General features: G+C 39.6%; 1 protein-coding gene across 2 annotated transcripts in view; it reads right to left on the bottom strand.

The window, feature by feature from the left end:
* Nucleotides 1-3,859: 3,859 nt before the first annotated feature.
* ATAT1 (alpha tubulin acetyltransferase 1) overlaps nucleotides 3,860-11,479 on the bottom strand; it is a 42,096-nt gene continuing 34,476 nt past the window's right edge. The window contains exons 10-12 of one of the 2 annotated variants that reach the window (XM_058173983.1): nucleotides 10,161-10,258; nucleotides 7,182-7,236; nucleotides 3,860-5,295 (exon numbers count right to left, since the gene is read on the bottom strand). In XM_058173983.1, coding sequence (XP_058029966.1) covers nucleotides 4,935-5,295; nucleotides 7,182-7,236; nucleotides 10,161-10,258 — 514 coding nt within the window. In that variant the 3' untranslated portion in view covers nucleotides 3,860-4,934. The other variant, XM_058173984.1, reaches the window with a different exon arrangement.

Below are 11,479 nucleotides of genomic sequence, written 5' to 3'. Positions count from 1 at the left end.
AATAAAAATCATTCCAAAAAAAATACAGGTAGTCCTCGACTTAAACCCAAAATTTCTGTTGTTAAGTGAGACCTTTGTTAAGTGAGTTTTGCCCCCATTTTATGATCTTTCTTGCCATGGTTGTTAAGTGAATCACTGCAGTTGTTCAGTTAATAACTCGGTAGTTAAGTGAATCTGGCTTTCCCATTGACTTTGCTTGTCAGAAGGTTGCAAAAGGAGGCCACATGACCCTGGGACATTCCAGCCATCAGTTTGCTAATATCCAAATTTTGATCACAAGACCATGGGGGATGATACAAAGGTTATCGCTGAAAATAGAATAGAATTTTATTGGCCAAGTGTGATTGGACACACAAGGAATTTGTCTTGGTGCATATGCTCTCAGTGTACATAAAAGAAAAGATACGTTCATCAAATGGTCATAAGTCACTTTTTTCAGTGCTGTTGTAACTTTGGTCACTAAATGAACTGTTATAAGTTGAGGACTATCTGTAGTTAAATTCCTTTGTTTTAAACTAATCATTGGATTTGGGCAGTTTGATTTTGTTTTAATTGCTATTCATTTTTATTTTAATTTCTACCCTGGATGTTTTAATTCTATTTATATTGTGCAAAGGACTGTGGGGCTATTCTGATTGAGGATAGGTGTAAATGTAATAAATATTTTGGATGTAGATAGAAAAATGAGATTAGCTCAAAGGCAGCCAAGATCCAGCTTCCTTTTTCCTTGTAGTACTTTGAAATAACAATAACTCTGCTCTTGACTTAACAACAGTTCATTTAGTGACCATTCAAAGTTACAACAGTACTGAAAAACGTGACTGACTACCATTTTCAGAGTTATGACTGTTGCAGCATCCCCACGATCGTGTGATTTACATTCGGAGCCTTGACAACTGACTCATATTTATGACGGTTGCAGTATCCCGGAGTCATGTGATCCTTTTTAGCGAACGTCTGTCAAGCAAAATCAATGGGGGAAGCCAGATTCACTTAACAACCGTGTTACTAATTTAAGAACTGCAGTGATTCATTTAACAAATGTGGCAGGAAAAGTCATAAAATGGGGCATAACTCAATAGATGTCTCACGTAGCAACATACTGTAAATGCTGGGCTCCATTGTGGTCGTAAGTTGAGGACTACCTGTACTACAGATAGCCCTCAATTTACAACTATTTATTTAGTGACTGTTCAAGGAGCATGGTGGCTTATGTCGTTAAGATGCTGAGTTGACGATTATTAAGATGCTGAGTTGACGATTATGACGATTGAGATCCAAGTGCTGCTGTTGCAGGCCCAGGTGAGCGTCCGACATCTGCTTGCCAACCTAGCAGTTTGAAAGCGAGGAATCACAAATACATAAATAGGTATACTTTGGTGGGCACATGAATGAACTGGGCGTCTCCCGGGCAACAGTGGTGTCACTAGCTAATTCTTTCAACCCAGAAGCACCTTAGGTACTTAAAGCATGAATGGAACAGGATGGGAGTGACTGTTCAAAGTTACAGTGGTGTTGAAAAAAGTGACTCACAACTGGTTCTTGCACTTACAACCATCACAATGTCCCCACAGTGACATGATCAAATTAGGGCGCCTGGCAATTGGCATGCATTTATGATGGTTGCTGTGTCCCAGGATCATTTGATCACATTTGCAACTTTCCCAACCAGATTCTGACAAAGTCAACAGAAATCAGATTCGTTTAACAACTGTGTGATTCATTTAATGACCACAGCTAAAAGATTGTAAAATTGGGCACATCTCATGTTAACTGCTTCACTTAGCAACGGAAGTTCTGGTCCCAATTGTGGTCATAAGCTGAGGACCACCTGTATAGCTATTTACCATAATGTTTTCTGTCGTCTACTCTTGACATAGAATTTTTGCTGCAACCCCTGCTAACTTTTGTCCTCTTTCTGAAAGCTGGATGGGTTTCAAACAATTAAGTGTAGCTCTTGTGGTTTAGTTGTCTGAATAACCTTTTATAGCCCACCTGGGGCTTAGAAGATTTTGGAGGGAAGACTCTCAAAGACTGCGTTTGGAATTTTGAGACTGTGTCCTCTCTCAAAAGCCAACGCTCCTGGCTGAAGTCATCCATCATTTTACACAAAAATCGTGGCTGGTAAATTTGCCTCTTCTTTAAAAGGACGCACAACTTTTTTGGTGATGACAGGGCACGAGAGAGTCATTCTGGAAATTAAGTCGTGAGTCCTTGACTTGGAACTGCAAAGAGTGAGCTTTGTGATAGACCTCTCTCCACACTTAATTATAATATCCTTTCCTGTCCCACAAAAAAGAACATTCCCATTATTTAGACGAAGTGCCTTGCCACTGATGGTTAATATACTGCCCCATGATTGCCTGGGCTGCTGTCCAGATGGCATACACAAGAGAGTTTTGCAAATACTATTGCATCGGTTATTTTTTATCAGTGGTTGCAACCTATTAATTTTCCATCGTGACTGATCTGGTGAGAACACTCTTATTTTTATTACCGGAAAAAAAGCCGCCTTATTTATTAATTCAGCACATTTCTATGACTTCCCACTTGTCAAATGATTCAGAGCAATTTAAAAGCAATAAAACAAACATTAACAAGGTGACCAAACTGAGATAGCTGTAGTCCCACTAAAGAAATATCTAGGCAGGTCACCAAATTTTGTTTATGATTATTTTGAGATGGATTTGTATTTGCTACTGGCAATCTCTGTTGACTGATTTACCTTCTGCTCAGACAGTCTGCAAGTTATATTAATTCTCTGGTCTTTTCGCTTTTGTTTTTATTTGGCTGCATTGTAGTATTTTCAATATTTTGGTCTTCAAAATAAGTTTAACTGCATACAAAATGTGTGTGTGTGTACACATAGAGAGACATTGATGACCCTAACTAACGCATCTCTAATATTACAACAGGTATTCCTAATACATTCGCTCATTAATAAATTAAACAACTAAGAGGGCATTACACTTCCTAATTTTTGTTCTGCTTTTTACAGAGGCACAATTCAGAGCATTTTAATAAACTACATCACTGTTTTGTTTGGTGGCAGCAGTGCCTCAGATAGAAAGTCCATGCAGAGAGTGGTAAGGACAGCCAAGATTATAGGAAGCTCGCTTCCTGTTATTCAGGATCCTGCGCTAGGATCCTGCACATAAGCACTATGTGCTTAGAGCTCAAAGCACTGTTAGAGACCCCACACACTCACTTTAGGGTCTGTTTCTGTTGCTCCCCTCAAGGAGGAGGTTTCGAAGTATTTCTAGCAGGACTACCAGATTCTGTAATATCTTTGTTCTCTATGCCATCTGTCTGGTAACCTTGCAAGATTCATTTTTCTCGCCATGTACATGTATATGTCTGGACTAGACTGATGTTCCTCTGTGTCATATAATATATGTGGGTATAGGCATAATTTTGTATTTATTTATTTGTTTATTTAGTCATTTATGTAATGTATATTGGAGGTGGTGATCCTTTGACAGCTGTATTCAATGAAATTTCATTTTAAAGTATGCCGATCAGTATACATTCAAAGTGACAATAAAGTTATTCTAAGTTCTGCAACTTTGAATCATTTGCTAAGCATACCATTCATTCTCTACTCATGATTTATGTCCATCCTATACTTCCTTATCACATACAACAATCAACTTTCAACTCCATATTCATGGAGAACAATCAATAATTCATGGCTGTTCTCTTAACTTGCTTCTCCTAAATCAGAAAATATACAATAAAGTTTCACATTTCACACATGCTTCAATTAACAAAAAAAACTCTTCTCCCCATAAGCGTATTTTGTCCTATCATATTCTATTAAATCTCGTTAGTTAAAGGGACTTGACAAGGATCAACAAAGAATGAGAAAAGCCGGTTTTATTTCAATCAACCTTTTCCAACTACATCATGTAAATTGATGTAGACCAATTAAAAATTAAAATAAACTGAACTAGAATGAGATCTGAACTTAGACCCCAAAGTGTTAAATCCATTTTGATTAAATTGGATATTTTTATTGCACATATCCCTTCCAACATTTTCTTATTAGTCAAGACAAAAGCACAAAACTGTAGCCTGTCCTTCCTTAACATTTAAGTAAATTCAACATGGCACAGTATCTCCAAGTGAGATAACTTAATTAAATTCTATCACATTTTAAACAATGTTTTAAATCTGCATTCAAGTTTCCAAGTGGGTCAAATCCCCAAGTTTACAGCATATGATGGTCTATAAATCTCTTTTACTTTCATTCTCATTTGGAGTCCTATATTTGGCTCACAAATTTTGAAAGAAAGTGGGGGGCAAAGAATTTGAAATACGATTTCAGATACAGTAACAGTTAACTAAACAAAACTTCCATTTGCAAAGAAGAAATTAGAAGGATTTGAAAATGAAAAAACAAAAACTAGCATAAAGCAAACAAGACCAAACCCTTAAAATACAGGCAGGTGTGAGGAGGTCTCTGAATTACAACTCCTGTATCCTTCATCATTGACCATGTCAACTAGAACTGCTGTCAGTTGTACTTTAGCATCGTCTAGGGCAGGAGGTTCCAATCTTGGCAACTTTAAGATGTGTGGACTTCAACTCCCCAAACTGCCCAGCCAACATGGCTAACTAGAAAATTCTGGGAGTTGGAAGTCCACACATTTTCATTTGGCAAATTTGGGAACTGCTGTTGTAGAGGGTCAGATTCACCACCCCAATGTACGGAGTGAGTAACAAACAATACTAAATGGCTTCTACTCTGATCTTAAGGAAGCAAACTTAAGAAAAGTTATGCTGCTACTTTAGTCACTCTGTCAGTATCTAGTAACAGAGAAGAGGAAGACTTCAATAACTAATACTTTAACAATGCTGTTGGCGATGTTGTCCTATGTTCTATAGACAACATTATCTGTTAACTCAACAGCCATGATTTTGGTCCATTTCCCTTACCAAGGTCTAGTATTGCAGTACAGATACTTGTGGTGGATCCACTTGGCTTCATAAGGACTTCCTGCTACTATCCACAGTGGCTTGACCTGGCATAAGTTTGGAGCCAGATTGTACAGCCCCTTATTCTGCTTCAGAGGAGTCCTGGGAACATGATTGTTACTTCTGCAAATGGCATTCATGTAAGGGACTATTAAAGCATTGGAGTTCTTTGTCTTTTCCCAAAAGGCTGAATCGCCAAGACTTTGAGCATCCATCGTGGGAGGTGAAGATTCTTCAGGAACATGGACCGTCTCTTCCATCTGCCTAATGATCATTGATTCTGGATCATGGGGATGGCTCAGAGCACTGCCTTTAAGTCTAAGGGAGAGAAAAAGCAGTTATCTAGATAGATCAGGGAAGATTTAAAAAAAAAGGTAGGTAATTATACAGATGTATAATTGTGGATGTACTGTATAAAACTGGCCCACCAGAGCAGACAGGCAGGACATATTGCACGTCTCAATTATTAGGGAAGTACATCTGATGGGGCCAAGAAAAAGGGTGGTCTATATGGTGGCTCCCTCCCTATGGAATATCATTAGGACGACTGACTCCCACCCTGATATTTTTCTGAAAGGCCCTGAAGACCAGCAGGCTTGAGGATGTTGAGACTCCAGAAAGAATGCAGAGAAGAGCAACAAAGATGATTAGGGGACTGGAGGCTAAAACATATCAAGAATGGTTGCAGGAACTGGGTATGTCTAGTTTAATGAAAAGGAGAATTAGGGGAGACATGAGAGCAGTGTTCCAATAGCTCAGGGGCTGCCACAAAGAAGAGGGAGTTGGGCTGTTCTCCAAAGCACCTGAGGGTAGGACAAGGAGCAATGGGTGGAAACTGATCAAGGAGAGAAGCAAACTAGAAAGAGGAGAAATTTCCTGACATTTAGAACAATTAATCAGTGGAACGACATGCCTGCAGAAGTTGTAAATGCTCTAACACTGGAAATTTTTAAGATGTTGAATAACCATTTGTCTGAAGTGGTGTAGGGTTTCCTGCCTGGGCAGGGGGTTGGACTAGAACACCTCCAAGGTCCCTTCCAACTCTGTTATTATTATTATCCAAAACTGATATGAAACCAATCAAGTGGCTGGTTTGATTGTATGTCATCAGAGTGTATGTTGGATTGTGGATTAGTAATGTTGCAAGCTGCCGAGAATCATGACGTGTGAATTGAGTGGGTATATTAATTTCTTCAATTAATCAGGTTTATAGCTTTTACAGTGCTTTTCTAACCTCGACATCCAGTGGCTAAAGTGGATTAATTTCCTTACTCCCATAGTAAAAACTGCTGAAGGGGAGAAAAACACAGAAACTGTCATGTAGAACATGAATCCGAGTTGCTCCAGAAGACTGGACAAGAAACAATCGGTTCACATGACAAGGAAACAGATGTTAGTAAGGCATCTGGAATCATTTCCTAATGGCAAGAACTTGAAGAAACTAGAAGCATTTGAAATGTGGTTTACAGACGGCTGTTATGTAGAAGCTGGGTTAACAAAATCACAAATGAGGAGGCGATAAGCCGCCTGGGAAAGCAAAGGGAAATCATCAAAGCCATTAAAAAGCGAAAGCTAGAATATTTTGGTCATGTGATGCGACACCCAGAAAAATACAGCATCCTTCACTTAATCCTCCAGGGAAAGATTGAAGGCAAACGAGGTCCAGGCAGAAGAAGAACATCATGGCTTCAAAACCTAAGGGACTGGTTTGGACAAAACTCAGCAGCACTTTTTCATGCAGCGGTTAACAAAAATAGGATTGCCAACATGATCACCAACGTCCGATGAGGGATATGGCACAAGAAGAAGAACGGCAAGAACTGTTCAGCGTGGAACTGACTGATTTGGGAGGTGGTGAGCTCTCTCCTTCATTGGAGATGTTTAAATAAAAGTTGGGTCTTCTTCTGATTTGGATGCTATGTTAGTTGGATTCTTGAACTGCTTTGCAACAATACTAACTCTGTTTGGAGTAAGTGTAGTTGTAGCTCCACATATCTGGAAGGCGCTGAACTCTGTAATCTTCCAATTCCGATCCAACTATTGCTTCATAGCTAGTCTCTCTAGTTCATTTGCTGTTATTTATTATAATGTTGTGCTTATAGTATCACTGCAGGCTGAGCTATCAGGGTCAAGCTTTTTGACCTTCTGTGGTTCTCTGGAAATGAAGATGAAAAGAATTACAAAAGAGAAAAGGAAAGACTTACTTGCTGTCTGATCTCTGAGTTGCTTTTGGTGAATCAGAGTTATCCTTTATATCACCTAAAAAAGTAGGAAGAAGCCAGGTTCAGATATAATTTTACTAAAGGCATACTAATATATTGTAGGCTCTACGTTCTGTTCTGAAAAGACTGTTTAGTGTGCAAAAATTAAAGACTGTTCCAGGTGAGATTTTATTTGTAAAATCATTTGCTGCTTGATAAATGATCAGTGGGGCATAGTGTCCTCCATTCAATATGTCGGCGGGGTCCCACATCAAACTGTAGTTCGCATCGTGACCGTCTGTAAGCTGAGGTTGTATATCGGTTCAGTATCTGATTTTTTAAAATATAAACGAAGTTGTGCTTCAATGGTTCAATGGCCTAGACATAATGCACTCCTGAACTACTGTAATATGATACATGGCGTAATCTTACATGCAACTGGCCAGAGGTGGGATTCAAATAATTTACCTACCGGTTTGCCCAGCATTGAAAATGTGAGCATGTATGCATGTGCCCAGCCTTCCGTGCATACACTTTACTCAAAAACATGCCAAAATAGCACAGCATAGAACCAGGGCGTGCGGGTGGGTGGGGTGGGTGGGGTGGGTGGGGTGGGCCCACCCGCAATTTCCGCTACCGGTTCGCCTGAACTGTCTGAATACTGACTGAATAGCACCTCTGCAACTGGCCCTTTGAGAACAACCATAATGCTGATGCCAGTGATGGGTTTCAAATTTTTTTATTACTGGTTCTGTGGCTGTGGCTTGGTGGGTGTGGCTTGGTGGGCGTGGCTTGGTAGGCGTGGCAGGGGAAGGATACTGCAAAATCCCCATTTCCTCCCGATCAACTGGGACTTGGGAGGCAGAGAATAGATGGGGGCGGGACCAGCCAGAGGTGGTATTTACCGGTTCTCCGAACTACTCAAAATTTCCGCTACCGGTTCTCCAGAACTGGTCAGAACCTGCTGAAATCCACCTCTGGCTGATGCGGCCTTCAATGTAATTGAGTTTGACACCCCTGGCCTAGACATTGATGTTTGAACATAGATCTTTTTAACATTCATATTTTATTGGGTTCTACCAATTTAGCTGAAATGCTAATATGTATTGCTATGCTAGTCCATGTATGATATGCTATATACTAAATAAATAAATTGGCTGCTACATTCATAGAATTTTACAGGGGGACATAATCTTCTCCTGCTGTAATCTTTCTATCTTTCTACTTTTTTTTCTTGCAGGAAGCTGGTGAGTTAACACAATCCTCTGCCTAAGCTGGCCAAACCTGGTTTTATGGCAGGAAAAATACAAGCTTAAATACATGTGTTTGAACGCCATTAAATAATCTAACTTGCAAAGAGGACCTTGCACACACACAAGGGAAAATTTTGAAACTTCCAAGAGCAATGTTCAGTATCTTGAGAATCCTAACATCTGCATTTTTCTTTTGAATGAGCATCCAGGATATTGTTTTTCTAAATAAGCAGAGACTGCCTTAAACACAGATCAGTGTACCCGTCCCATCTATGTCTGTACAGGTAATCCTCAACTTACAAACATGATTGAGCCCAAAATTTCTGTTGCTAAGTGAAACATTTGTTAAGTGAGTTTTGCCCCATTTTACGACCTTTCTTGCCAGAGTTGTTAAGTGAATCCCTGCAATCGTTAGGTTAGTAACACAGTTGTTAAGTGAATCTGGTTTCCCATTGACTCTGCTTATCAGGTCGCAAAATGGGATCACATGGGATGCTATATTGATCATCAATTGTGTTGTAAATGTTGTACCTTGATGAACGTATCTTTTCTTTTATGTACACTGAGAGCATATGCACCAAGACAAATTCCTTGTGTGTCCAATCACACTTGGCCAATAAAAAAAAATCTATTCTTAACCCCCGGACACTACAACTGTCATAAATATGAGTCAGTTGCCAAGCATCTGATTTTTGATCACATGATTATGAGCATGTTGCAACAGTCGTAGGTGTCAAAAACAGTCATCAGTCACTTTTTTTAGTGCCATTGTAGCTTTGAATGGTCATTAAATGAACTGTTGTAAGTTGGGGAACACCTATATTATATGATAGAATGATAGAGAGCCACGTTTTCCACACAGAATGATAGAGAGGCACATTTTCCATCTTTCATTCTCAGTTAATGAATCTACTTAGCAGAAGAAAAAATGCTGCCTTGGCTAGAGGGACCAAAAAGATGATCCAAAATAAAGAAAATTTTTATTTGTTTCACAAACAGGCAAGCATGGTAAACATCTTTGCAGGCTTGAGGATACTTTGCAAGTATTTGTTTTAAAGTGAATTCTTTGCAATAGCCAGGGGCAACCTCTGGCCCATGGCCCTAGTCTTTGGATGAATGTGTATTTCAATGAAGTAATTTTGTTATGGGTGTTTCACCTTTTGGGGACTGTTGTTTTCCGATCTGTTGTTTGAATGTAGCCCCAGGCAAAATGCGGATTTCACTTCCCAAAACATTCCATCAGTGCTTTACGTTTTCCCAGACTCTGTTGGATAAATAGCTAAGTCTAAATGTGAAAATTTAGGTAGTCCTCGAGTTATGACAGTAATGCAACCTATTCATCACGGTCGTAACTCATGATGGTCATAAAGCACGTTGGTCACATGACTGACCCTATTTTGCAACCATTTTTGGGGGGCGGGTTACTATATTTATATTTATTTAAATTTTATTTAATATTTAAATACTAAGCAAATGAGTGGCCATTAAGCAAACCAATGTTTTGCCACAGGTGCAGCTTTGCCAAAAAAAGGGAACTAAATGCCGGTTTTTGGCAAAACTGTTGTAAAATGTGGTTATGTCCAAGTTGCCAAGCAATCCAAAGTGCAGTCATGTGACCCAAGGAGGAAGGCTGAAAGTTGGAATTTTGAACTGAAGTCAGAACTTCAAACAGTTGCTAAGCGACCTTTCTTTCCCTCCCCACCCCCGCAACTCATCAGCTGTCACTCACTTGGTCTTTTCTCAGGCTCTTCTGCACTTTCAGCGGAGTTCTTGAAGCGGCTGTAGGAACACTTCTTAGCTATCAGGCTGTCCTTTTCAGAGCTCCCCCTGGAGGAAGGGAGGGGAAAAACAAGCGGGGGATGGAGATGATGAGGCAAGCAGGAAGCAATGGGTGGGACAAGAGCATCAAGCCAAAATGCAACAGGATAAAGGATGTGCTGTAGGGGAAAGACGCATGAAATGGAATCAAGACGGTGGACCACTGCTTCCTTTGCTCAGGAAGGACATTTATGGTATTTTTATACCTCTCATCAGCAGATCTAAAAACTTTTATCCATTAAAAAAACCCCACTGTCCTAGTACTATCTGTTCATCTAAAAATACATATATATTATACTACAGCTTAGAAAAAGAAGTGTAAATATTTACCATTAGCAGAGCAGATACAGGACATGTCTGGGCAGAAGAAAGCAGAGAGAGAATCTCAAGAATTTGGGAATACTCCTCTTATACCAGAACAACTAGATCAAAGAACAGTTTTTTCCCGAAGGCCATCACTCTGCTAAACAAATAATTCCCTCAACACTGTCAGACTATTTACTGAATCTGCACTACTATTAATCGTTTCATAGTTCCCATCACCAATCTCTTTCCACTTATGACTGTATGACTATAACTTGTTGCTGGCAATCCTTATGATTTATATTGATATATTGATCATCAATTATGTTGTAAATGTTGTACCTTGATGAACGTATCTTTTCTTTTATGTACACTGAGAGCATATGCACCAAGACAAATTCCTTGTGTGTCCAATCACACTTGGCCAATAAAATTCTATTCTATTCTATTAAGGCTATAACTGCTGGAACCTACCATCAGTTTTGGACACACCACGCAAAGTTAGGAGCTGGTTGTTTTCCTGCAGATGTTTCATTACCCAAACTAGGTAACATCACCAGTGCTAGTTAAGGTAATGAAACAACTGCAAGAAATCCATCAAGCTCAGGTAGCACCAAGGAGCCCTCATTTCAACGACAAATATTCTCCTTTAAAGTTAAGAGTCATTGGGGAACACCCTGGTGCTTTGAAAAATAAAAAAAAAATGATTGGAAAAGACACTGACAGCAGACAAAGTGTGAGATAACTCTCATTGATGACAAAGCCATCAGCTAACAAGAACCCTACGAAGCAGATATAACAGACAATCCTGGCAAAATGATATCACAAAGAATGAGGAGTGACTGAGCATCACTGGTCTCACATCGGATGGTCAACCAAGCCTGATACCATGTATTGTAGACTTCTGTTAACCCAATGCAGGTAGTC

The sequence above is a fragment of the Ahaetulla prasina genome, chromosome 2 (genome assembly GCF_028640845.1).
Source record: "Ahaetulla prasina isolate Xishuangbanna chromosome 2, ASM2864084v1, whole genome shotgun sequence".
Classification (NCBI taxonomy): domain Eukaryota; kingdom Metazoa; phylum Chordata; class Lepidosauria; order Squamata; family Colubridae; genus Ahaetulla; species Ahaetulla prasina.
This window is presented reverse-complemented; position numbering and strand designations above follow the sequence as displayed.